The following is a 27,129-nucleotide window of genomic DNA, read 5'->3' as shown; positions in this document are numbered from 1 at the left end:
TTGCAGCTTTATAAATAGATATGCAGCTATTAATAACTAATATTATTTCCCTTTCCTGTATTTAGTTCAATTTTAGGAAGCATCTGTTGTTAATCATATCTAATGTTATTTTCCTAGCCTTTTACCCATTTTCTTTTTCGGTCATATTTTTTTGTTCCATGATCATATTTTATTTTGCATTTATCCTTAGTGGTTTTCTTAGAGTTGAATATAAATCTGTAACTGAAATAATGTCATTTGAGACTGTCCTGAAGTCTCACTAGGTACAAAGGATGTTGAAATCGGCTTCTGGGCTGGAAGATAAAACATCAAACCAGCGTTGATTCCTCTGTTGATTCTTCTTATCTCATCAAAAGAATTTTGATGGACAAAATTCAGTTAAGCTACTGCATATAATGCGTATCTTAGATGGCTACAGATTATTATAGCACAGAATTAAATACCAAATATCAAGCACTAACCTTCAAATTGCAGAACAAGATTCACAGCCAGAACAGCAAAGAAAAAGGAAAAAGTACTAATTTTAATATATTTTTTCTAAAGAGCATTTCCATCACCTTAGTTTCTTGTTCTTGCCTTTCCAAAAATGAAATAAATAAGTGGTAATTCTCTTAGGTATAACACTGGCCTGTTGAAGAATACTGAAATCTGAATACATTCAAATCTGTTGCACCAAATTATTATTGAAAATAATATTTATCTAATAAGATTTTGTTTTTCCAATAATAACCAGTTTTACAGCATGTTTTATTTCTGTAGATTTTCTGCAAATGTCTGTTAGAAATACTGATAGTCTGAAATAAATTCTCCCCTTTTAATGACACAGTGGGAGAATGAAGCTTTACAGACTCAGCTATGGTGGTACCCAGTGACTATTTGTGAAATGCTGGTCTTGCATCTGTCTTTGTTTTAGTCTATGGTCTTCCTGCAATTTGCTTGTTCTATCATGTGCAGTTTTCCTCTGAAAGAGAACATGCAGGCCAGCTGGCCACCTGCAGGAGGGGGTTAATCTCTGGTTACATACTACCACTGCTGAGAGATGTTAATTCATTAACAAGAAGCCTGTTGCTCTTTAGGAAAATTCTTGCCTAATCAGCCCCAGAAGAAAAAATAATGTGTGATGTGAACATGTGCATTACAGCTAATGAACATAATTAAAAACTGGACTTGAGAATGAGTTGTGAGAGTATACAAAATTGAGTATGTTCAGAGACACCAGAGGAAAGGGAAAATTGTAAGGTTTCAATAGCTAAAAAAGAATAAAAAATAAAAGAGCCAGTTAACTGGGTAACAATATGAGGGGCCGATAACTACATTAAAATAAGCCAGTGACATGGATTCATGACTGATTTCAATACTGGCATAATCTGTTGATTTAACAGGCATAAAGCCTATAGTAAATCCAGCATTAAAACCAGAAAATATGATGCATTATTATTGCTAATGGCAGTACAGCTAGCCTCGATGGGACTTCAATTCCCCCCACCCCCCAAACTGAGTGAAGAAGTATGACGTACCAGGACTGAAATCAACTCACCTGGCTGAAATCAACCCCACCATCCAGGCAGGTAACCCTTCCCCTCCCATCACCTGTGCATTTTGAATTTTGAACTTGGCAGGGTGAGAGGGAGGCCTGTGCTCTCCTGCTGCCATCACTAGTTCAGGTAGGTGGGGATGAGGGGCCAGGATGTGTTGCTAGACAATTATTGTTCTATCAGAGTGGGGTGGGGTATATTTGGGGTCATGAAAGCCCTTACTCTTTTTATTTTGGAGGGCGGAGTTAATTTGAGTCATGCAGGTCCTTACTCTTGATTTAAAGAAGGTGGAAAGATGAGGGCAAATGTGACTTAGGCCATTGGGGCCTTGATATTGAGGAGGAAAGGATCAGGGAACAGTGGTTCCTACTTATAGATTAAGGATAGGAGAGGTTAGTACCTCAGCCCAATACAAGGCCCTTGATTTTCATGTTGAGGAGAGATAGGTCCATGGTAGCCCTTAATTCTATACTTAGTGGGGATACATTGGGTTGGATTGCCACCTACACTGGGCTTTGTGTTAGCCACCGATGGCTAACACTACAACGTAACCATACCTCCTGAGGAATAGTTAAGTTTTAGCATTCCCGGCAAGTCAACGCAATTTATGCTGCTTATGGATACTAATAAGCTACTTAGCATATAAGCTGCACAGCTTATTTGAATATTCATATTATAACAGAATACTTTGTGTTAATGCAAATGGAATAATGCTACCATAATATGTTAAGTGTACGTAAATACACTTAACAAAATAGGCCTCTAACTCTTTCAAGGGCATCTTTTGTGGCTATATGATTGTCACATTGTGAATTCAAGGATGAAACATTTGTACAAAAGGATTTTTTTCATACTAGAAGAAAACATATTAATTGAAAATACTCAAGCTACTATAAGTTGTGTGCTTGACCAGGTAGACAGTAGGATGGCACAACAGGGTTTGAGAACTGTTATAGTAGACCACAAATTGAATATGGGTCAGTTATGTTCAATTGTTATTAAAAAAAAAAAAAAAAAAAGTGTTAACTCTACAGAGTTATATATCACATGTAAGACAAGTGAAAAAATTTAATTTTCAGTCATGCCTTTCTATAAAGATAGAAGCAAGACTGGACAGAAAAATTATTTAACTGGTGTTCATTTTGTGAGTTGCCCAAGTAGAGAAGAATCTATAATCTTAAACTGAGGCCGAGTACTATCTAAATAATGACATGGATTTCAAGATTGTGGCATCTTAAAAAGGTATAAGCAACTACCTCATCTGAACAATACCTGACAATTCAGTTTAAATATTTGAACCTAGTTTAGGGATGGCCAATTCCAGTCTTCAAGAGCCACAAACTGGCCAAGTTTTCAAGATATGCACAATGAACATGCATGGGATAGATTTGCATGCACTGTCTCCATTGTTCAATCTGATGCATATTCATTGTGGATATCCTGAAAACCTTGCCTGTTTGTGGCTCTTGAGGACTGGAGTTGGCCACCCTGACCTAGTACATCAACTTCTGATGTGTAGAGGGAGAAGAAAATATAGTTTAGAATTTGAATTTTGGACTGAATTACTTGTCTTTCCAATCCCCTGCTCAAGGTGAATTAAAATGTAGGTACAGTAAGTATAGGTCTCTGCCAAGAGAGGGCTTAAAATCTGTCCCCTAGATTCATCAAAATGCTATAAATTTTGCCTGAATAACACCCGCGATCAGGAAAAGGGGTGTGATTAGGGTAATTTTTTAGTTACAGCAATGCGTGCTATTTTAGCCCTTCGAATAGGTATCTCACTACAATGCAGGTTAACTTTATCGCATCCATGATATTTTTACTTCACAGCTTACAAAGTGCCCAGACAGGCATTTCCTTATTTTGGGCTGCTTTTGGGGAGGGAGGGAGAGAGAGAGAGAGAGACTCTATAAGGCTCTCATATAAGTCAACTATTTATTTCACTGTAGGAGGATCAACTAGTAACTCAAGAAGAGGTTTTTGTGGTGGTCTAGGGTTTTTGGGCCAATTTTACATTCACAGTGAGACATGCGAACAGCAAGGTACACATCGGTGAAGATTTTATGATATTTGGAATGCAAAAAGGTACACAAGTGCTATCAAGCTAGGGTGAGAGTACATTGTAGAAATCTCATCTTTCTGTACCTTTCCTCATTCCAAATCTAACCACCAGGAAGCTTTATTCCACTCCAGTTTTAGAAGACAATTGATTTGTCTAAAATTACACATTGGCAGAACCAAGAGAATCCTATGTACACGCTTAATCAGGAGACCATTCTTTCTCTTATTTTCTATATACACATCTGTTAGAGTTAGAAGATCTTGTAGAAAGTGGTTGCTTAAACTTTGTTTCACAATTTACATAGGAGGTCTAGTTGATGTTGGCCCTATAGATGTGTGTGTATGTGTATATATATATATATGTGTCAGACTTGGTCTCACATTGTGCCAGGTCTATTTACTCTGTTATCTTTTCTTTAAGTTATAGTGTTTCACTTACTTCAAGCAGTTTTAAAATCATGGTGTCAAAGAGCCACTGTGAGCACCTAAATTAAGGTCAGATGATACCAAGTCTTTGAATGAATAGTTGGGATTCTGCTTTCAAAAGCTTTTTGCCATAGCTACAGAACAGAAGAAAACAGTTTGATTTGTAATAAAGCTTTTCTTCAGTATCAGGCATAGTTGTTTATTCTCATCCCATGTTTTCTTTAATGTTTAATCTATTCATTATAACTAGAATTAGCACCCTTTAATATTGGTTACGTTTCTTGATTCTTCCTACATATCTCAAGTATTGTTGCAGTTTAGAAGCATGAGACATCCTCTTTACACTTTTAGTTAGATTCTCAATCAAGATTCCGGTGTCATATATTAGACTGTATTGTATGCTGCTTGAGTTCTGTGTTCATTGAAAGGCAGCTTGTGACTTATCTCCTTTAGACTTGTACATATTGTGCTAGACTCAGCCTTTGCCTAATCTATTAAAGCTTCAGTTTGTCACAAATTACATGGAATAAGAAAATACTAACTTGTGTTATCTAAACTGAGAACACTGTCCCATAGCCATAAAATAGGCAAAACTAGGGATATATGTTTGTTTAAAAAGAATAAGGAATCCATACTGAAAAAGTCCTTTGTTTGGTTCGTTTTAAATGAAACAAATCCCTGATAGTGCTGAAAATCCTGAAAATGTTCAGGTTACTTGTTTCAGGAAATAGTGCACACTATTTGTGAACAGTATGCATTATTTCTTGAAACAAAAAAAAAAAGAAAAATCCTGTCCCAATGAAATGAAATTCAGCCAGAACCCATATGTAACTTGTAAGATAGGATTCAACTTTGACATTTTGGGATCTACAGTAGAAACATAAGTTTATAAGCAATTTCAGTGCTGTAAATACTCTTATCATTTACTGAATCTTTCTATCAGGAGATGCTTGATGCGTATAAATATAGGCAGGAAAAGTTAATATAACTTTCTTTCCTTTGTCAGAACAATATTGTTTGTAAAGGTTAAAGTTATTTTTTCAGGAAGAAAGAATATGAGGCTCAAGGGGAGTGGTGAAAGCAAATATTGTAACAGAATTCAGGAAGACATGGGATAGGTACAGAAGATGCTTAATTGAAAAAAAATGAAGGGAAAGCTAGATATCAACTATGGTCTATGACCTGGGAGGTTCCTACGCTTTTTTGGCTATGAGGACCCCTTTTCAACATCCTAAATGTTTGAGGACCTCCAGTCCATCCCTGACATTTTCTCTGCACCCCTTCCCAAAAGCCCGTCCCTACCAGTCTCTCCTTTTCTCTCCCCCTCTTCCCAACCCATCCCCACCAGTCTCTCCAACACTATCTTTCTACACCACTACTTGCTTTATAATCAAGACTGTTGACCATTTTAGGTGCTCTCTGGACTGACTCTATTCAGTTTGTTCTTTTGATGGAGCAGTCATCAGAATTTAACACAGTACTCCAAATGAAGTAACACTAGTGACTTAAAATGTCAATATCATTTCCTTTTTCCTGCTAGTTTTTCTTCTCCATATGCATCCAAGCATCCTTCTTACTTTTGTAGTTGCATTCTCTAACTTTTTGGTCACCCTTAAGATCATCAGAAATGATATTTTATTGTATTGCATTGTTTTATTGAGGTAATTCTGTATGTACTGATGTAATCCACCATGAATATGGAGGTATGGCGGAATATAAAAATGTGAAAAATAAATAAAATAAATAGATCACCCTCAGATCCTGCTATTATTTTATGCAAAAAATAACTTCACCCTCTATACTGTACTGCTTCCTTTGGTTCTTGAAACCCATACTCCTGGGGGAATTCTGCACAAAAAAATTTAAAATTCTGCAACAAAAAAATTGAAAATTCTGTGCACACATTTTCTAAATTCTACAAAATTCTGCACATTTATTTTTCAAAATAACACTATTTTTTGCAAATTATTCTGCATTTCAGTGCAATCCAGTATTTTCATTTAAATAATAGTATAGAAAACAGAGCCTTCACATTTTTCTCACTTAGTGATTTCCTTCTGACAGAAAGTACCAAACTGTATCAAAAAGAATGTTTATCTTCTTCATATGAGAATCAGTCTTCTTTGTGACTCTGAATGATTTTCAAAGTTTCAATATAAATGGGAACACCAGACAATTTCAGGTAATCTACTTAACTGGGGCGGCGTTGGCTTGGGGGGGGGGGGGTAGGAGTTTAAATCTTTCAACAATCTGCAACAAGCATTTGACATTTTGACATACCATCTGCACTTGCCTAAGGATGATTTTCACTTCAGCCTTAGGAGGCCACGAAGAGGATTTTGGACAAACTTTTGTATACTATCAGAGAAAACGATAGGGAGATCCAATCCCCATGAGGAGCCTACCTTCTAACATCTGGAGGGTTGGATCTTGCCAGTGCTTTGCCAATTAAGGGAAACTATCTTTATCTGCTACTACTCAAACCAGTAGTTTCATTTAAATTATAGTACAAAAAACAAAGTGCCTTCATATTTTTCTCACTTAGTGATTTCCTTCTGGCAGAAAGTATCAGATTATACAGTTAAAAATGTCTCTTTGCAGCTGCAGAGTTGGAGACAGAGTTTATGCAACTGAAGGCCAATTTGGCAATATTAAGAATTCTCTCTTTGACTGAAAACCAAAACACTTGGAGGTCTATCATAGCATGAGCCTGAATAGCTTCAGGCACAATCTTTTCCCTGTACAATTTTAATTCACATTCAGGTACCTCAGAGAAACTAGGTATTTCCTGAAAATGCTCATATTGTTCTGGCAGGATATAAACTCTGAGGATCAAATAACCTACAAGCCTTCAGATAATTAAGAACTGGTTGGCCAAATGACAAATATTTGCCAAGCTTTACAGGAGCTTCATAGAATGCCTCTTTGAAGAGATCTAGACAGGCAAATCTTTCTATAGGACATAAGTTTTCAGCCTCCTTAAATTCAAAGAACTCAGAAGTGCTTTCTGAAGGGAGTTCTAGATGTGAATTGTAATATATCTACAGTTCTTCCAGAAGATCAAATGTTTTAACAGTGCAAGGTTTCCTACTCTCAAAGGCCAGATTTAAACTGAGAATTTGTTCACATTTTTTTGCTAGAAAATTGATCTGTACTCTTAAGTGTGTGAATGTAGTTAGGACATTCAACATTTTCTGAATAGTGTGTATAGAAACTGGGGAGTTACTGTGACACTCTTCATTGAAGAATTCTTTGTAAAACTGAAAATTCTTTATTTTATAGTTTTTAAATTCAAATATACAAAGGAAAAATACTATTCCATAACATGATTCATTGAAGAATACAATAAATGAATACATTTTAAGTACAATCTAAATATTGTATATCTGAAAAGTAAAAAAATCATACAATCACTTTTTAATAAAGAAATTTGAGGCTCTTTAAGGATACTTCAAAACATTTAGGAGAAAATTTTCAGAAAAATATTACTACGAAAGCTTTACATAGTTTTTAAGCTGGTATTATACTATATCTGCCTTTTAAATAGCTACTCACTAATAGGTAACACACTAGTTGATGGTTCACAAATAGGCAATGGAGAGGAAGCAATAGGTTGTTGAGCTTCCACAAACTGTTGAAGCTGATCGATTTGATAGAAAACATAAACATGTTCCCCTTTCTTAATCTCACATCTGCAAGGGTAGCGTAAAAAGAAAGTATATCCTAATGATGTTATCTTTTGCCTTAAGGCAAGAAATTCTCTACGTCTTTTTCTGATAACTGGGGCTAAATCTGGATACATTTTAACTAGCTGACCATGAAACATTGTTGGAAATTTCTGTAAGTACCTTTTCATAACATTATTTATATCTTTAGCCATTGTAAAAGATACTATCAAGGTATTTCTATACATAACATCCAAATTTGAATCTTCTAAAAAATATGTCAAATTAACAGGGACTGGAGATTTTTTTTTAGAGAAATATAGGGAATTTCTCTAAGAACCTGTGGAAAGTTAGTAACTCTAATATTTAAATGCCTCACATGGTTTTCTAGTACTTCTAAACGACGTGAACAAGCTAATTGATCTTTAATCACAATTACATTTATTTTCTCTAAATATTGAATACTCTTTTGATTCTCATTTACTTTCTGTAAATTCTCCACACTTTGAATTTGAGTAGATTGTAATTTCCCTTGAAATTCTGATGACACAGTATCTATCTGTTGCTCCAATCTAGTCATGGCCATACTCAAACTCTTTACTGCATCCCAAATTGCCTCTAGTGTTACCTTTTCAGGCCGAGATGTCTGCAAAAGTTCTTCTATAATCTGAGATGAGGCACTCTCCTGCCCTGACGCCACTACCATATCCGGAATTGACGGCTGGGCTACTTCATTCTTGGTACTGCGTTGAGCTGGAGGAGGTCTGCTATCAGGGCTTAGGGATGCTTTGTCTTGGGAACCCCTCATTTCTCCTTCACATAGGGTTCCAACAGATTCCTCAGCTCCCTGATTCTCCAGCTGTGTCAGGAACCAATGTATTTCAAGTTGAGTTGAGGAAGAGGATATGGGTTCTGAGGAAAATACCCGAATCTTCCCCTTCCTCTTCGCAGGCATGGTAAACGCTAAAAGAAACAACTCAGAAATAGTTTGTGACGTCTATGATGTCTCTCCGGATTAAGGAACAAACTATTTGTAGATAATTAAAAAAAAATTATTCTGAACCATACGGACTAATTCGGGCAAAGTCGAGCGCGCGGCTTAGGTGGTGCGCCGGCGGCAGCAACGCACCACAGGAGCCTGCTTTTTTAAACAGTTACACCGGCGCCTCCCTCTGATATGAGGTCAGGAACCCTACGTCCCGATCTCTCGAGGCAAATCTTTCCAGGAAAATAATAATTAGCTCTCACTGGTGCAGAAAGCAGGTAATCTCTCTGGCAGCCTCAGAGACCATCACAGGAGCGCGCTTTTTAAACAGTTCTTCCGGTACCTCCCTCTGACGTGAGGTCAGGAACCCTATGTCCCGATCTCTCGTGGCAAATCTTTCCAGAAAATAATTATTAGCTCTCACCGGTGCAGAAATCAGGTAATCTCTCCAGCAGCCTCCAAACTGAAAAATTCTTAACATGATACTGAATAGCATGGAACCAGCTGTTCTAACGTGTTCTGACAGGACTTGGAGGCATGGATGCTTTAGCAGCTGGAGATTTCTCTTGTAGTTTTTTGTTCAAGAAACAGAGGTACTTCGCTTTCCTACTACCAGAGTTATAGAACATGTTTTTGAAGCTCCTTACAAATGTATCAACTAACTGAAAAGGCTTTCTGAATGATTCATCAACTAAGTTAACAATATGTGCCAAACAAGTGATATGCACAGGATTTGGAAACAGTGTAGAAAACACAGAATTAAATGTTTTTTTCATATAACTAGCATTATCAGTATCGATTACCAAAATGCTATTATAATCAATCTGATAATCATTTACCGCTTTGACTACAGCTTGGGCAACAATTGAGTGATTAACAACATCTAAAAACACTGTATCTGCCAAAAATGATTTTACATGCCCAATGCAATCAGGTTCCAATGGTGCAAACAATACATTCAGAACTGATCTTGCATCATAATCACATGTTTCATCAAAGATATTTGCAACTTTTTTATCTTTAAGCATTAGTTGTAAATTTTCTTTTTCTTCATGGTAGACTTCTGGTAAGTATGTCTCAGTCAGTTGGGTCCTTCTAGGAACTGCACCACCATTCCAAACCCTGCTGTTGAGAAATTCTCTTACAAGTGGGTGTTCACTTTTGGACAGTGGGATATTGGCATCTGCGAGCGTCTTCACCCATGCTTTACAAATCTGAAAGAAGAAGATAGAACATTCTTGAGTGCCCTTATTCAAGGTAACTCACATTAAATAATAAAAATCCCATGAAAGTGAAAAAGTGAAGAGACTTACATCCACACGTTCTTTCTCTGCCTGTGTTTTGTGATGGTCTTCTGGCATGTGATGGTCTTCTGGCATTTGATTCCTCCATTCTGTCGAAGCACATCTTCCTTCAGTTTGTGTTTTCTGGATGCAAAGTGATCCAGAATCACAGATCTGCAGTCATGATTGAGAACAACATTGCAGAATGTGCAGAATAATTTGTTCCTATCTGCATGCAGTTTTTCAGGAAATTCTCGAACACAGGATCCTGGTGTAGACTTCTTGATGCATGTGAAGGCCGATCATGTTGCTGTGCAAAAGAACGAATGTCTCTTTGTTTCTTCCTGACTTCTAGGCTTGACTGGCTAAATTGAGAAGTGCTTGGTTCGGACATATTATTTCCCAACTGGTTCGTAAAAGATCTGTTATGATGAAGATAGTATTAGTTCACTGTTCATAAGACAGTGGTTTTCTTGAAACCCGATGATGGAAAATACTTATTTTCTCCATTCAACTCCCATCCTCTGTAATTCTGCAAGGAGACAGCAGAGCAAAGGACAGTTTTGGCCTGATATACTAAGGCTTTTCTCCTATTCTATGTCCATGGAAAAATGCTTAATAAATGAGGCCCTAAGATTATACCAGAGGCAAAGGAGGGTGAGGTGACCTAGAGAATTCTTCATAATATGGTTCTATCATGCACAGGTCCTGTCAGGAAGAAAGTCTCTTTCACAGGAAAGATGACTGTGGAACAAGGGATCATAGGATGAGGGTGACAGGAATAGACAGGTGTAAAAATGAAAGAAATATTTCTTTCCAGAAAGGGTAATAAATAAGTGGAGATAAGGACACTCCCAGCCTTCCATCCCCCCTCTTCTCCTTTCCCCCTTCCCCTCCCCCTTTCATTCTCTCTTTCCCTCTTCCCCTCTTCCTCCATTCCCCCTCCCCCTTTCTCTCTATTTTCGATTGTTGGGTCCTGGTTTTTAGCACGTGTTCAAATCTATAATTTTTAAAATCAATTTAGGGCGATATCGGGGGTAATTTTTACTTACATAAACATTCTCTGTAATTATTCCATCACTGTGATTTTGAGTTCTAAGTTTGGGGTCCCGTCCCCCCCTCAGTCAAAGGTCTAACACAGTGGTCCCTAATTATCTTCAAGGCATCTATTTTCTGTGCCACAGAATCTGGCATTGTAGATAATCTGCAGATACCAACTGTGATTGTCTCCCTCCCACTTACAATGATGCTCTTTTACATCTGTATGTTTTGAACGATTATTTGTGTGTGTTTGTGGGGGGGAGGGAGTGGAGGGGGAAAGAGTTTTTCTTTCTTTCTGGAGATGCATCAAAACCAGGGCCATATTTACAATTATGGTGCCCATAGGCAGAGTGCCACACTGATGCTCCTTAGATGTGCCAGCACATAGCACTAAAATAAGCAGAGGGAGTCTCTTCTTCTTTGGCCTGGATACTTAGTGTCTTCTAAATTTGGCACCCTAGGCTGGTACCTCTATTGCCTATGCCTAAATCCGGATGTGATCAAGACATGTCATTTGAATTCATGAATTGCAGGTGGAAAATCATAAAATGATGACATTGCACACCTATTTGTCATTATTTTGTATCACTATTTCATCTACTTTCTCTTGTTTTCTTCAACACAAATCTAAGTAATGGTTAAGAAGGAAATTGTTACCTCGAGCCGCCCATGCCATGCTACGATGCCCCTACTTTTCGTGCGCCACCTGACTTCGCTGTCCCGGATTGGCTGCTGTCCGTGCGCAGTATGCTTCCAGTATTTTTAATCCTTTTCCGGCGCGGGAGGAAATCGCGAGGCAATGGTGTGAGGAAGGGCAGCGCGAGGGACAGAAATCTGTGCGATGAAGGTGGAAATCTGCAGGAAGGGCGATGAGGGAGGAAATCTGCACGAAGGGGGAATTCTGCGCAAATTCTGCGTTCCGCAGTAGTGCAGAATTCCCCCAGGAGTACCAAATGCATGAGCCTGCATTTTCTAGCATTAAATCTTAGCTGCTACATCCTTTCTCATGTTTTCAACACCTTCCAGGGTGTCTTCTCTGTTGCATATTTTAGTATTATCCACAAAAATTAACTTTCCCCAATAGCCCTTCCGCAATATCACTAATAAAAATGTTAGAGAAGAGAGAATTTGAAATGAAGTTGGCCGTAGAGGCAAAAACTCATAATAAAAACTTTTTAAAATATAACCAAAGCAAGAAACCTGTGAGGGAGTCGGTTGGACCATTAGATGACTGATGGGTTAAAGAGGCTCTTGGGGAAGATAAGGCCATTGCAGAAAGACTAAATTAATTCTTTGCTTCCGTGTTTACTAATGAGGATGTTGGGGAGATACCAATTCCGGAGATGGTTTTCAAGGGTGATAAGTCAGACGAACTGAACCAAATCACTGTGAACCTGGAAGATGTAGTAGGCCAGATTGACAAACTAAAGAGTAGCAAATCATCTGGACTAGATGGTATGCATCCTAGGCAATGTATTTCATGGATTACAAACTGGTTAAAAGATAGGAAACAGAGAGTAGGATTAAATGGTCAGTTTTCTCAGTGGAAAAGGGTAAACAGTAGAGTGCCTCAGGGATAATTTTTCTTTATGGCATTTTACATTTATTTCTTAGACAGTGAGTATATCAACAAATAATGTCTTCAGAATGTTGCAGAATTTTGGATTTTTTTGCACAGAATTTTGAATTTTGTGCGCAGGATTCCCCCAGGAGTAAACACCCCAAGGTGTTTCCAGGATTTTCTTGGAAGCACTGGGATAGAAATTTGAGGAACCTGAAGCCTGAAGGCAATCAGCTTCTATTCAGGGCCAGTGCAAATTTTAGAAGGATTTATCTGGTTTTCCAAGTTAGAGGGAAAAAACATTTTAAATTAAGTGCTTTACCAAACACATTGTGGCCTGGTTTGGCCTGTGTTGGAAACAGGATGCAGGGCTTGATGGACCCTTGTTTTGACCCAGCATGGCAATTTCTTATGTTCTTATATATCATGCCAAGAAGGCTCCCAGTAGCAGCTGCCACACTAATCAGTGATGACCAAATACACTCTCAAGAAAGCCAAGAGGTCCAGGAACTATTCCCCATTGTCCTTGGGGAATAGTTCCTGGACCTCTTGGGAGGAAAGTTTTTTTCAGGGAGCTATGTCAATGTCCACTTAGCATTCTGTCAGCTCTTCATGAGCCAGGACATTCTGAAGAAGGTGAAAGAAACAGCAGAGCAGCTTTCTCAAAAGCAGAGTGATGACTTTGGAGCTCTGGTGGACAAGGGCATGGCGATTGGAAACATATGGTCCGGTTGACTTTTGATTTTTATCAAAATTGCATCAAGAATCTCTGAAGTAAATATTTGCACCAGCAGACTTGTCTAATTACATGCCTCAGACCTTCAATGGATGTGCAGGAAAGATTTGCAGATATGCCTTGTAATGAAGAGAATCTCAGTAGTTCAGATCAAGAACCACTATAAGATGCTTCAGACCTTCTCCTGCCATTCCAGACCCACCCTATTAGGGGGTACCTGAATGGAACATCAAGGCAACATTTCTATCAACTTAAGAGAAATTTACCTCCACTCCGAGTCCCATCAGCAACAGGATCCTTGCGCTCACCTTCAGCAGCAGAGGACTCCAAAGCCACAGCCAGCACCTCACCTAACAACTGGGTTAAAAGCAGAATATAAAAAAAAAAAATCAGTTCTTATCGGGGGCAGGCTAAGATTTGAATTAAACCATTGGCTCAGAATAACTTTGGACATTTAGATCCTCTGCATAATGGGCTGGATTTTAAAACCTGCACTCGCGGGGTACATTTGTGTGCGCTATCCGGCGTGCACAAATGTACGCCCGATTTTATAACATGCGCATGCAGCCGCACGCATGTTATAAAATCCGGGGTCGGCACGCACAAGGGGGTGCACACTAGTGCACCTTGCACGCACCGAGCCCTAGGGGAGCCCTGATGGCTTTCCCCGTTCCCTCTGCCCCCACCACCTTCCCCTCCCTTCCCCTATCTAACCCATCCCCCAGCCCTACCTAAATCCCCCCTCCCCTACCTTTATTTTGTTATTTACGCCTGCCGGCCAGCTCCCTGCCACAATCCCCCAGCACAGCCGCTGTGCTGGATGCCTTGGTCCCGCCCCCACCCCTTTCACAAAACCTAGGGACATACGCGCAACCCGGGGCTTGCGCGTGTCGCTGGGTCTATGCAAAATTGGCTCGGCTCGCACAGGAGTGGTTACGCGCGTAACCCTTTTAAAATCCGCCCCATAATGAAAATTGTATAGACTATACTTATTGGTCATCCCTCCAAGTAACCCACAGAAACCCACTTGGTTTGTGGTCACAGCATCAGGAACTCTTACAAATGGAGCTCTCTTCCCTCTTAGATGCCAATGGAATTGAGCTCTTTCCATTTGGAAAGAGGGCAGGGATTTTGTTCTAAGTATTTCCTGATCCCAAAAAAGACAGTGGGACTCCGTCCTTTACTAGACCTATGGGCTTGAGCAAGTTCCTAAGAAGGGAATGGGTATGCCACCTAGATCTAATATCTCAGATTTGTAGTAGGGGAGTGCCACCTCCAATATCACTTACTGCTCTCCAGCCTAGTGTCAGCACCACTCGTTTTCTACAGTGTTTCTACATAGATTGGAAGGCTATCTTCCCCTACCTGGATGATTGGCTGTTAAGAGCATGCCTCTAGGCAGTGCCATAGAATGGATGAGCAAAACCATCTGGGAATTGGGGTTTCTAGGATTTGTCATCAACCATCCCAAGGCCCACTTGAGCCTGTCATCTCACAAGAGAGGGGGTGAAGGAGAAAAATACAAGATTGTGGTGAAGGAGAAAAATACAAAAATGGCATTGCTGTGGATCATATGGAGAAAGCGAAGATCCTTAAGTACCAAGAGATGCAATCATAGACCATGAAAATATAGCAGAAAGATACATAAATAGTCACAATTATATTGGGTGCCACTAGCCTGATTAAAAAGTTTCCAACCACACCATCATATGGTACCTATACAAATTACACCCTATAAACTCCAGTAGGAGGCACTCTTTGACACAATGCAAGTACTATGAAGGGCATTAACAAATATAGGAGTCCATATTCAGCTGTAAAGCAGTTAGTTAAGTTAACCAGATATACCTATTCAGCAGCCGACTTCCATGACCGTGCATCCGGCTAACTTTAGGACAGCCCTACAGCGTGACTAGAGTTAGAAGCAAAGGTTAAGCGGCTAACTCAGAATATCATAGTTAGCCACATAACTTAAGCAGATAACTGGTTCATCCCGAAATGCCTCCTGACTGCCCGTGGACCACCTCCAAATTATGCAGCTAAATTCTACCGCATAACTCGTTATACAGCTTGAATTTAGTCACATACGGCTCTGTGATGAAGTGTACCAACAACTCCCTCATTCTACCTTAAGGAGCCCAGTTCAGGTTTTTAACCCAGTTCTCCTTAAGGCAGAATGCTGCAAGGGATTCTGGATGAAGGAAGGTTCCCTTCACCCTATCATAAGAATTCAGGCCTAGAAAGCTTGAAGAGGCCCCAGGGAGCTAATAATACCTCCTGGTATATCCTTATGGAGTACGCTTACCTGACAATTGTGCCTGATGCTAGGTGAACCACTATGTTGTTTCTCTAAGTGTGAAGCACTGTAAATAAATATTTGCACCAGAACTGAGCTAGTCAAGTCTCATTTTGTTCCTGAGCTGTTCCCTAGGCAGCAGCAGGCCCAAATACACTACGCGTGGTGTCAGTTTGGGGATTTTTTTTTTCTTAAGCGAGAAGCACAAGTAAAAAACTCAGAGCCTCCCAAAAAAAATACCTCCTTGCAGAATTTTTCTTTCCTGGGGCTTTCAAACTTCATATTCTACGACATCAGGCCAAGGGGGCTATCCCTACTTGCGATCCCTATCCCAACCAGCCCTACAGGAATTTTTTTTTTTTTTGTTAAAAAAAAAAAAATACAGAGGAAGAATGTCCTTGGCTTGATGACCTGAAGTACAAATGCAAATTAGCAGAGCAAAGGGAGAAGGACCAAAGAATGAGGACGGAACCCCAGAATGGAATGACACGTGGGGACACACTTGGGATCACAAATTGTCAAAGCTCCAAAGCTGCAATTTTGTGGATGCCCTGCATGCATGATTTAGTGCCCAAAGTGCCTGACTCTCTGGCCAAGTTTTGCCCAAAATTGTTCGATACTTGGGTGTGTGAGGAAATAAGAAGTATATAACTCTATACTACCCTAATAGATATTTTTGTTATTTTTATCCAGAGAATGTTTTTAATATAATTTATTGGTTATTTCTATATCGCAGTATTTTCAAAATTCACGGTTTTATGGGCCATTGATTTGACAACAGATCAGAAGGGTAACAAAAGAGGAGTATATGGAATCAAAGACCAATTGATGCAAAATAAAGCCATTATGACCAGCTGTATAAATAGTTAAAATCTCAGTATAGCATGGATTGACTATAAGAAAATCTTTGATAGCATCCCACACTCTTGGATAGAAAATTGTCATAAAATGTACAAAATGAACTCTGCACTGATTGAGAACATCAGGATTTCCATAAAAATGTAGCAGATTACAAGCTACCTGAATTATGAGGATAGGTATTCCATCTCCTTGGGTTATGGAATTAGCCTTAATCATAGTGCCACCAATCCTCTACTAATGACATCTAACTTACTATTTGTTGATGACTTGAAACTCTAGTGCTCCCATGATGTTCATTTAGCAGAACAACTCCATGAAGTGAAGAATTTCTTAGATAACATCAGGACAGCATTTTTCCTTGATATATCTACTAAGCTGACTATCTTTAAAGGAAAATTAAGCAAAACTGAAACCATCTCCCTGACTGAAAATTACAGTCTAAAGAAACTGGAGCAGAAAGGTGTATATAAATATCTAGGAGTAGAGAAAGGTGGAAAACTTTGTCATAATATACTGAGAGAAAAGATCAGTAGAGAGTACTATGACAGTGAAGCTGATATTCAAAAGTGCTTTAATAGCATGGAGTAAGATGCAAGCTATTAATCAGTTTGCTCTATCATGCACCTATGGAATAGTAGATGGGCCACATAAATATCTTGAAGAATTTGATTTAAGAACAAGAAAGCTCTTCCTGCCCATCAAGTAATCTATAAGAACCAGTGATTATCAAGATCCCTAGAGCTTAAGGCAGCATGGATCTTCTTCAAATTGATTACACGTAAAGAGCTACCATAATGGGCCTTCAGACATTCTTAAGGACATCAATGGATCCAAATGCTCAAATAATGCTGAAGTATAAAAACAAGAAAGCATTATTGGCCTGAGTTCTTAAGCTTGGAAAGTTGTTCCAGCGAATGGAGGGAATGACTGAAAATCAAGCAGCACATTAAGGGAAAGAAGCTACAGAATATACAAAAGAAGAGAAAAAGCTCTTTAAATAATTCAGCAAGCAAACAAGGAAAAATAACTGACAGAAGCATAAGTATAGTGACAAGTACAGAGACCTACTTCAGCGACTCAATTTGGATCGAGATTTGACGCACTACATTTTGGTACACTTTGAAGGCTTTCAGAGATCAGTTGGTCAACGAAATTATCCTTATCCACACAGTCACTCATGTGATGTTCTATATCAGCAAGCAGGGATGAATAGGATCATACCTCCTGTGTCAAGAGACCTTCCAAAGGTTCAGAAATGGTCCTCCGAGCCACATACTGTATCTGACAGGCGAGGAGCATGGCCTAGCAATCAGGCTGAGTCAGATCCTAGAACCCCATGAATGGTTCTTTGTCAGGAGGTAGGCAAACCAGATAATCCATGAGTGGGGTTCACCTATGGTGGATCTGTTTGCACACCTTCCTTATAGGAAGGTCCCACTCTTTTATTTAAGAAAGGGGACTTAAGGCAATGTAGCCTAGGACATCTTTGCCCTAGGTTGGAGCTGGGATCTTCTGTGCGCATAACCTCCAATTCCTCTGGTTGAAAAGACCTTGTTAAAACTCAGACGAGACTAGGAAAAATATGATTTTCATAGCACCATTTTGGCCGAGACAAATTTTGTTTCCACTTCTACAGGAGATAATCCAGTCAGGATTTGCAATTGCCCATCTCTCATCATTCAAACTTGAGGGCTGTTATGCCATCCCAACATCAGGTCGCTTATTCTCACAGCCTGGAATTTGAGAGGGTAGCTCTGCAATCCTGGATGTCTTTTTTTTTTTTTTTTCTAGTGGGTCAAAGTGGAGGAGGTTTGCCTTTTTAATGTAAGGGAAAAGCTCTAGATCTTTCAGAGTCAGGTCTTAAGACTGAGCGTTCACCTCAGTGCAATTGATGCTTACCACAATCATGTAGAAGATAAATCAATCTCTGTTCAGCCATTAATTTTCTGATTCATGCAGGGCTTGTTTCATTTGAAGGCTCTCACAGTGTCATGGGATTTCAGTGTGTTATTGACCCAGCTGATGAAAGCTACCTTTGAGTCTATAGATTCTTGGGAGCTGAAGTACCTGACTTGGAAGTTTGTAGTTTTGGTGGCTATCTCGCTGGTGTGCAGGTCTGTGAGCTGCAGGCTCTAGTGACTTATCCACCTTATTACAAGTTCTTTCACAATAGGGTGATTCTGCATATCCTTTCTAAGTTCTTGCCTAAGGTAGTGTTAGACTTTCATCTTAATCAGTCCATTGTCCTTCCAATATTATTTCCAGGCTATATATCCACAAAAGTGAACAAGTACTATATAGTTTGGACTGCAAGAGAGTCTTGACCTTCTCTCTGGAGTGGACTGAAGTCATTAGAAAATCCACCCAGCTTGTTGATTCTTTTGCCACAAACAAACCTAGAAATTCTATTGCCAGACTGTCTATCAAATTGGCTAGCAGATTGCATTTCCTTCTGTTATTCCTAAGTTGGTCTGAATCTGGTGGGCCACGTTAAGTTTCATAGTGTTGGAGCCATGGCGGCATCAGTACTCCACCTAAAATAAGCCTCCAGTGAGGAGATCTGCAAGACTGGAATATGGCATTCTTTCCACACATTCACATTTATTTATTTATTTAACACTTTTTTTATACCGACATTCGTGGGTACATCATATCGGTTTACAAAGAACTAAGAGAGATACAGCGAACAAGGCAAAAGGGGGAGAGGTGCAAATAACAATAAATATAGATTAACTAATAAGGATAAAAGAGTAAAAGAAAACAGTAATCAGATAACAATAAAAATATTGATAACATAATACAGGTTAGTTAGGGACAACAATATGGGGAGAAAATAAATAAATAATGTAAAATGATAAAATGGAGGGGAGAGGGGAGGGAGCTGGAGGACTTATTATGGGAAGGCCTGCTTAAAGAGCCAGGTCTTTAGCATTTTTCTAAATTTGTACTGGCAGGGCTCAGAGCGGAGTTCCGAGGGGAGAGCATTCCAGCGGGAGGGACCAGCCACAGAAAGGGCTCGCTCCCTGGTGGAGGTGAGGTAGGCATTCTTCAGGGAGGGGGTGTGTAAGGTAGCTGTGAGGGAAGTTCTAGTGGGGCGGTTGTGAAGGGTGAAGCGCAGCGGATCTTCAAGCCAGTTGGAGTTGTGGTGGTATAGTAAGAGTTTTGTACAAGATACGTGAGGAAATAGGGAGCCAATGAAGATCTTTAAGGACAGGGATTATATGATCAGATTTACGGGTATTGGAGAGGGTTCTGGCAACTGCATTCTGCAGTATTTGAAGAGGTTTGATAGTAGCGTACGGGAGACCCAGGAGAAGGGAGTTGCAGTAATCCATTTTTGCGCAGATAGTCGCTTGTATAACAGTGCGGAGATCATGTGTGTGGAGAAGGGGTTTGAGTTTCTTCATGACATGGAGCTTGTAGAAGCCTTCTTTCAGGACTGTGCTGACGTGTTTTTTGAAGTTGAATTGTTGGTCAATTATGACACCAAGGTCATGTACAAATGGCTGTGTAGTGGTCGAGTTGAGGGCGAGGTTACTGGAGAGGGCTAGCCTGGTGTTCTGAGGATTTGAGATGATGAGCAGCTCAGGTTTTGTAGTTGAGCGATAAATGGAGGATCGTGAGAAGGGAGCTTATGGAGGAGAGGCATTCCTCCCAAAATTTTAAAGAATTGGTGATGGATTCTTGTATAGGTATAAGGACTTGGACATCATCAGCATATAAAAAGAATGTGAGGCCCAAGTCAGATAGGTGGTGACAGAGGGGTAACAGGTATATATTGAAGAAGGTGGAGGAAAGGGAGGAACCTTATGGGACAACTTGGGCAAGGGGGATATGGGAGGATTCGGAGTTTCCTATTTTTACTGTGTATTGTCTATTGGTGAGGAAGGATTTGAACCAAAGGTGGGCTGTACCTGATATGCCTATGTCACATCACACTATTGTTTGAACAGGGACTCCTGATACAACGGTTTTGACTAGTCTATCCTGAGGTGTCTCTTTGAAGTATAGAGCTCAACTCTATCCCCACCTAAAGCTTATTATTTTGGTCCCAGGCTGCCCTTTTTAAAAAAAATAAAGAAAATACAAAAAAATGGCTTGTCATAACCAAAAAACAGTTTTTTCCATTAGGCACTGTTTTGTTTTGTTTTCCATTATTTTTTTCATTTGGGGCTGTCTGTAGCTAGGGATTTACTATGTATGAGGAATGCTGTCCTGCTTCTCGGAGAAAGCAGAGTTGTTTACATGTAACAGATATATTCTCTGAGGACAATATAATGTCAGTCCTTACAAATCCTGTCTGCCTCCCTTTAGAATTGGTTTCTTCAAGTTTAAGCTATATTATAGACTGAAGGGGCCCCCACATGTCAGTATAGCATGCTGTATATGCCCAGTAGGGCATACTCAAATTTTCTAGACACTTCAGTCAAATGTTCATGCTGAGCTCCGTATAATAATATCACATGTGTGAGGACTGACATTCTGCTATCCTCAGTGAACACCTATTATAGATAAGTAACTGTCATGTATTATATTACTAAGATAATATTTTCTATGCATATCTCCCCCTCATGCCACCCAACACATGCCTGAGCTTGGGTGAATTTTACTCAATGGATGAAAATATACAGTCTCTTACTAGCTAAATAGCATTGTCTTATGTATTGCCATGACTTCCACTTCTACCACTGCAACACTTGCAGCTGAGAAACAGAACATGTGACTTCTAAGCCAATGCTTCTCCATTAACCGACTGCTAGACACCATGTAACCAGTTATATTGCTGGCATCTTTCTCTTGCCATGAAAAGTCATTTGGGAGTACTATGGATATGATCATGTCTGGTGGTAACACCATACCAGTCGATTGAAAAACAGAGATCACCCCACCAACCTAGACCTCTGCTCAGCAGCCCAGGAGGATACTGCTTTATAAAACTTCATCCATATAGAGTTCCAAAGGCAAATAACACCTGGACCAGTTCTTTATGGGGTGACTTGTATGGTAGATGCTACCATAAGCTTGCTGGTCAGACTAGATGGACCCTCTATTCTGCCGTCATTTCTATTTTCTATGTTTATCCAATATCTGTTTTATCTCCTGTGCATCTGTACTAGTATTATACTGTCTGAAACCAAACTGGGAAACAGTGATAGTAATTTTGTCAAATATTAACTTATGCAGAATCTTATTCAATGTTGACCACTTTGCTTCAACAGTTATTGTGTATAAAATGCTTATTAGTTCCATGTATATCAGTAGATTTCTTGTTCAGATTTTAGTAGACTGATTTGTTGTCTCCCTAGCTAGAAAGAGTAAATTGCATGGAACAGTGGTATTACCAAGCGGGTCTAACTTTTGATTAGAAATGAAAATACTTTATTTATCTTACTGTGAACTTTGTGATATGTATTCAGTACTACAGCTAGATAATTTGTTAACAAGACCCTTTCAACACTCGGGACAGATGTGCATACTGTTTTCAATCTTCACGGTTAATTATTCGATTTTGTATTTGATGCCAGAACACCCTGACTCCTAATCACTGCTCGTTGTTGGAAGTCCATTATATTCTAACTGTTTGAGTGATCCCATTGACCTTGAACTGACATTATAAGCTGTGTCTAATCTTTTCAGTCTATATTTCTAACACTTTCTTTTCTTTTTTCCTCTTGGCCTTATCCCTGTTTAGCATTACAATGGGATTGCCTCTGAGTCCAGCAGCTGACTCTGCCCGCTCTGCACGGCATGCTCTGTCGCTCATTGCCACAGCCAGACCACCCGCCTTCATAACGACTATTGCCAAGGAGGTAGGAACGTTTTGGTGCTTTCTGAACTGCCCTTCCAAAAGAATGATTATCTGATACTTTAACTTGGAATATCACACTTCACAGGTCAGTAGCTTCAAGTAGCGATGCTGAAGAACTTGGAATGCTGAAATGCTCTTGCACAAAGCAGGCAACTATAATGACATCTGTGACGAGAAAAAAACAAAATGCATTTGAATTTTTTTTTTTCATTTTTACATTCAATACTTGAGTATATCTCAAAATAGTAAAAATAAGTTGAATAGAGTTGCATTGTCTTCAACTGAAAAGTTGTAATCACTCATGTTACTTGGATAAAGTAGTACAAAAAGTTTGTATCTATTTTTGTATTTTATTTACACCATTTATAAGACACCATTCTGAGCACGCAATCATGATGTTGTACAGCAATAAAAGAATAACAGCAATGAACTGTGATCTTCCTTACTGGAATAATCTTTTTGTAGGTCTTCCAGTTTGCTTGCTTAAGAAATTACAGTTCATTCAAAATTCTTTTGCTAGAATGATCTTGGGTAAATTCTATAAGGGGAGAGATACCCTGCAGTTATTAGAGCTTCACTGAGTAAGATTTAAAATACTTGCACTGACATTTAAGATTATGAGATGTTTCAGGCCCCCTTACCTAAAGGAGTAGATTGCCTGGCACAGTCCTGGATGTAACCTTAGGTCTAGTCAAGAAGCTTTTTCAGTTAGCTTATGAAATGCACCATGTTCTGCTGATCAGAAATGATTAGAACCATTTGAGGGCTGTACCCTCAATCTCAATATCTATATCTTCTATGCGTGGATTCAGAAGAAGGTGATTGATAGTGTCAAATGCAGCAGAAAGATCTAGCAAGGAATCACTGCCCTAAATTGTTATGCAGCTGGATGCTGTTAGTTAATGCTAATAGAGCTGATTCTGTTTCATGGCCTTTTCTGAAGCCAGACTAATAAGCACCTCTTTTAGGTAGTGTAGGAGATGAACATAAACAACTTTCTCCACGTTTGGATAGGAAAGACAGGGTGATAGAGTTCTTGACTATTTTGGGGTCAGCGCCCAGTTTCTTTAAGAAGGGTTTGATTACTCCCTGTGACATAATGAGGACAAAGGCGATCGGCACCATTTTGAAACCAGTCCAGCACCGAGGGTATGATTGAAGGGATGACTCCCGGACCCCCCGCTAGACCACCAGTTACATGTAAAAGGTTTTTGGGGGGGTCGGGAGGGTGGGAGAAGCAAAGGGGTAATTTGTAAAGGGTCGGGTGGGTTTTTTTTTTATCGGGCCATCTGCGCCATTTTTATCAGTGGTAGCCAAAATGGCGCCGATGGCCCGAGAGCGGGAGATTGCGCCGGGACACCCCCACCCCCCACTGGACCACCAGGTAATTTAACATTTTTGGGGGGGGGTCGGGAGGGTGGGAGAGCAAAGGGGTCATTTGTAAAGGGTCGGGGTGGGTTTTTTTTTTATCTGCTCAGGCCCCACTAAAAAATTAATGATGTGAATTGGAATCGGAACCGATTCCAATTCACATCTCTAACGATCCGATTTTTTTCTCCCTCCATCCGAACCTGATCATTAAAACGATCGGGCACACGATTCACATCTCTAGGAAGGACCTCCGTTATCTGAACACCTGATGCCATTGACTCATTCACAGTATTTATTTCTAGTCTTTTATATACTGCCCATCCAGAAATCTAACCAGTGTAATTTACAACAAAATACATGACCATAAAACAATATAAAAATATAAAATTACAGTAAAACCTTTAAACAGTAAAAGCCTAAAAGCAGTAATGATCCATCTGAATCACCTGACACCAGTTCTGCCAACTGTGCTACTACTATGACAAGCATGACCTTGCTACCGTGATTCTTTAATGGTGTTTCTCAATATTACCTCAAGCGCGCCAATTTCAACAGAGCATGGCAGCTAGACCTATGGCAGGTGCAAAAGTAACCCACCCATTAAACCAATTTTAAGTCAGTTATACTGGCTACCAGTTGAAAACAGGATAAAATTTGAAAATTTGCTTTGTCTTTAAATGCATGAATCAAATGGCCACGGTATATGTGTCTCAATTTTTGTCCTCTCACACCCTCAATAAGGGAGCTTTGATCCTCAAAAATGAACATTCTTTCGTAGCCTCCACTGACTTCTGCAAGACTAACATGTATGAGACTTCATACATTCAGTTGCTTCACTCCTAAAATATGGAACAATATACCGATAGCCCCCTGAATAGAATATTGCTACCTCACCTATCCACTGCACTCCTCATGCTCATTATTTTCATTGTACTTTTAAATTCCTCTACTACCCAATCTATCAAATGAATCCTCGTCTTAACTACCTTGACGTAACATTCGCACCCAAGTTACTTCCTTAAATTTTACCTCATATCTTAGGTTATAGCAGCATCATGCTGTGTACTCTTTACTTCTGTATAATCTACTTATCTTTGTGTCACTACATGCTGTAAGTTCTTTATTTTTTTATATTTTTATGAATGTACTTTGCTAGCAATTTTGCTAGTATACCTTAAGTTCACAAATATTCTACAGGTTCTAACAAGTTTGCATCATCTGAAGTTTTGCAAATCATGCTTTGCAGCTGTTTCTGTGTTATAAAAGGGGGGATGAAATGGTATGTCTCTTTATAAAAAGTTTTCAAAACTAGGCAGAAGAGGAAAAATAACCATTTATATTTCCAGATATATTTGTCTTAAATTCACCAATATTTCCCAACACTGCCTAAGTCTTCTGTATTTACTGTTAAAGTTCAACTGTACTCATAGTCTTAATTATGGCACATCTACTAGCTATCTCCTATCTTGCATAGGAAAAGAAACTACTAGTGGTGTAGCACAAGACTTATATGACTGTCTCTGTGTTTGTATATTCTAATATTTAGTATACTATTGATAATTAGCCAAACATTTTAGAAATTGGGAAAGTATTTGATAAGGGTATTTGGCTTAAATAACTATGTGCAATGATCGTCTTTATTCATTATTTTTTAGGTGCATCGACATACTGCGTTGGCAGCAAATACTCAGTCTCAGCAAAATATTCACACTAGTACCCTGGCTCGAGCCAAAGGAGAGATACTAAGAGTAATAGAAATACTCATTGAGAAAATGCCCACAGATGTCGTGGATCTTCTTGTAGAGGTATGGCATATAATAATGTATCAATATTTCAGTGTTATTCCTACCTCTCTGGTTTTCTGGCATTCTAGTAGCACCCTCGAGCCACAGGATCCTCTGACACAGCTCATGGCACTGTGCTGCTTCCAGGGGGGACAACGCTGCAGTTCCTGAACCTATATATAGGCCTTGGATCCAGGATTTTCTATGTCATTGGCTGATGATGTCATCACTGCCTGGATATATATATTTTTTTAATTTTATCTTTATGCATTTTAACAAAGTACAAGATAATATCTTGAAGGGAAAACAGAGAATAGATTAGATACACATTATCATAAATAAAAATTCCAAGACATTTGCAACATTTTCTCTGAATAAAGTCCACAGACTAAGGGAGTGGAAAACACAACCTAAAGAAAAAATTTTTTTAACAAACGTAAATCCACAATAGCTGACAGAGAGCTAATTTACTTTGAGGAACTTAGTGCACCCAAACTGGTTCCTACGGGTGTAACGGAGGTTTTCCCAATTAGAAATTGTGTCAGTTGGGGGGATCCAAAAAAATATACGTATTATTAACATACTTCACTATGCATTTGCATGGGAATTTAAGAAAAAAGACACCCCCCCCCCAAATCGACAATACCTGCGGTCTCAGAAGAAGGAAAGCTTTCCTTCTTCGTTGAGTGTCTCATGAGACATATGGGAACACTCTTACTTTACAGCCTAAAAATACATTTCTGTGTCTAAGACAATTTAAGCAGCCACTCTGTCTGGCTCTAAGGCAAGAATCACAATTAAAGTTGCAGGTATTGCTAATTCTGTGTCTGACGTTTCCAATATCGCCAAGATGCTTAATGGCTGTTCCCCAACTGGGGTTTCAGTTATTATACCCTCCCTTTGTTCCATTGGTCGTCTTATTCTTGGTAGATAAAAAATCTTTGAAACCAGTGGTAAAATGGATTCCTTAATTTGTAATATTTCGAAGAGATATTTTTTAAACATCTCTCTGGGAGAATTGAAGGGAACTTGCCGAACGTTTATAAACCTTAAATTCCTACTTTTTATCTGGTTTTCCATATTCTCCATTTTCATAGCCATGTTTCTTCTTTCTTTTATCATTATAGTTTGGACCTGTTGGAGTTCATTTATTTGCTCTCTATTAGATATAATTTGCTGTTCCAAATTTGTATTGGTATGCGTCAAACTTTAACTTTTTCTTCCAACTCTTTTATCTTAGTATTTGTAGGCTGTAACTGTTGCAATATAGATACTTTCATTTCAACTATTGTCTCCCAGATTGTTTCTAAAGAAAAGACTCTGGGTCTTACCACAGTCGGTGAAATAACTTCTGGGGAAACTCCCATGACGCTCACTGTCTCTCCTAGTACTGTGCCTCCTTCAACGCTGATCTGCCCTGTTGAATCTCTTGGGCTCGCCGCTGCAGTTGCATTTCCTTCGGTCCTTGCCAGGATCCGCTCTGTGACTCCTTGGTCAAGTAGCATCCCTGCCGATTCGGAGGTGCTTCTCCCTGCTGCTGGATTCCTCAGCGGCATTCCTTCTGCGGGACTAAGAGGAGATAGTGAGCCAAGGAGAAACGGGAGCTCCTCTTCCCCTCCTCTACTCTCCGGTGGCTGAGGTCCCACTCCAAGGTCTCCCTGCATGACATGCGCATCCATGGGTCCGGTGAGAGGCGTCGTCGTAGGGGCCGCAGG

At 39.4% G+C, this 27,129-nt stretch overlaps 1 protein-coding gene across 3 annotated transcripts in view; it reads left to right on the top strand.

Annotated features, from left to right (window-relative positions):
- WDR7 (WD repeat domain 7) overlaps window positions 1-27,129 on the top strand; it is a 1,145,388-nt gene that overhangs the window by 905,471 nt on the left and 212,788 nt on the right. For all 3 annotated transcript variants that reach the window (XM_029579728.1, XM_029579736.1, XM_029579721.1), the window contains 2 exons: window positions 22,143-22,260; window positions 25,286-25,435. In XM_029579728.1, coding sequence (XP_029435588.1) covers window positions 22,143-22,260; window positions 25,286-25,435 — 268 coding nt within the window. The remainder of the gene's footprint in view (window positions 1-22,142; window positions 22,261-25,285; window positions 25,436-27,129) is intronic.

The sequence above is a fragment of the Rhinatrema bivittatum genome, chromosome 1 (genome assembly GCF_901001135.1).
Source record: "Rhinatrema bivittatum chromosome 1, aRhiBiv1.1, whole genome shotgun sequence".
Lineage (NCBI taxonomy): Eukaryota > Metazoa > Chordata > Amphibia > Gymnophiona > Rhinatrematidae > Rhinatrema > Rhinatrema bivittatum.
This window is presented reverse-complemented; position numbering and strand designations above follow the sequence as displayed.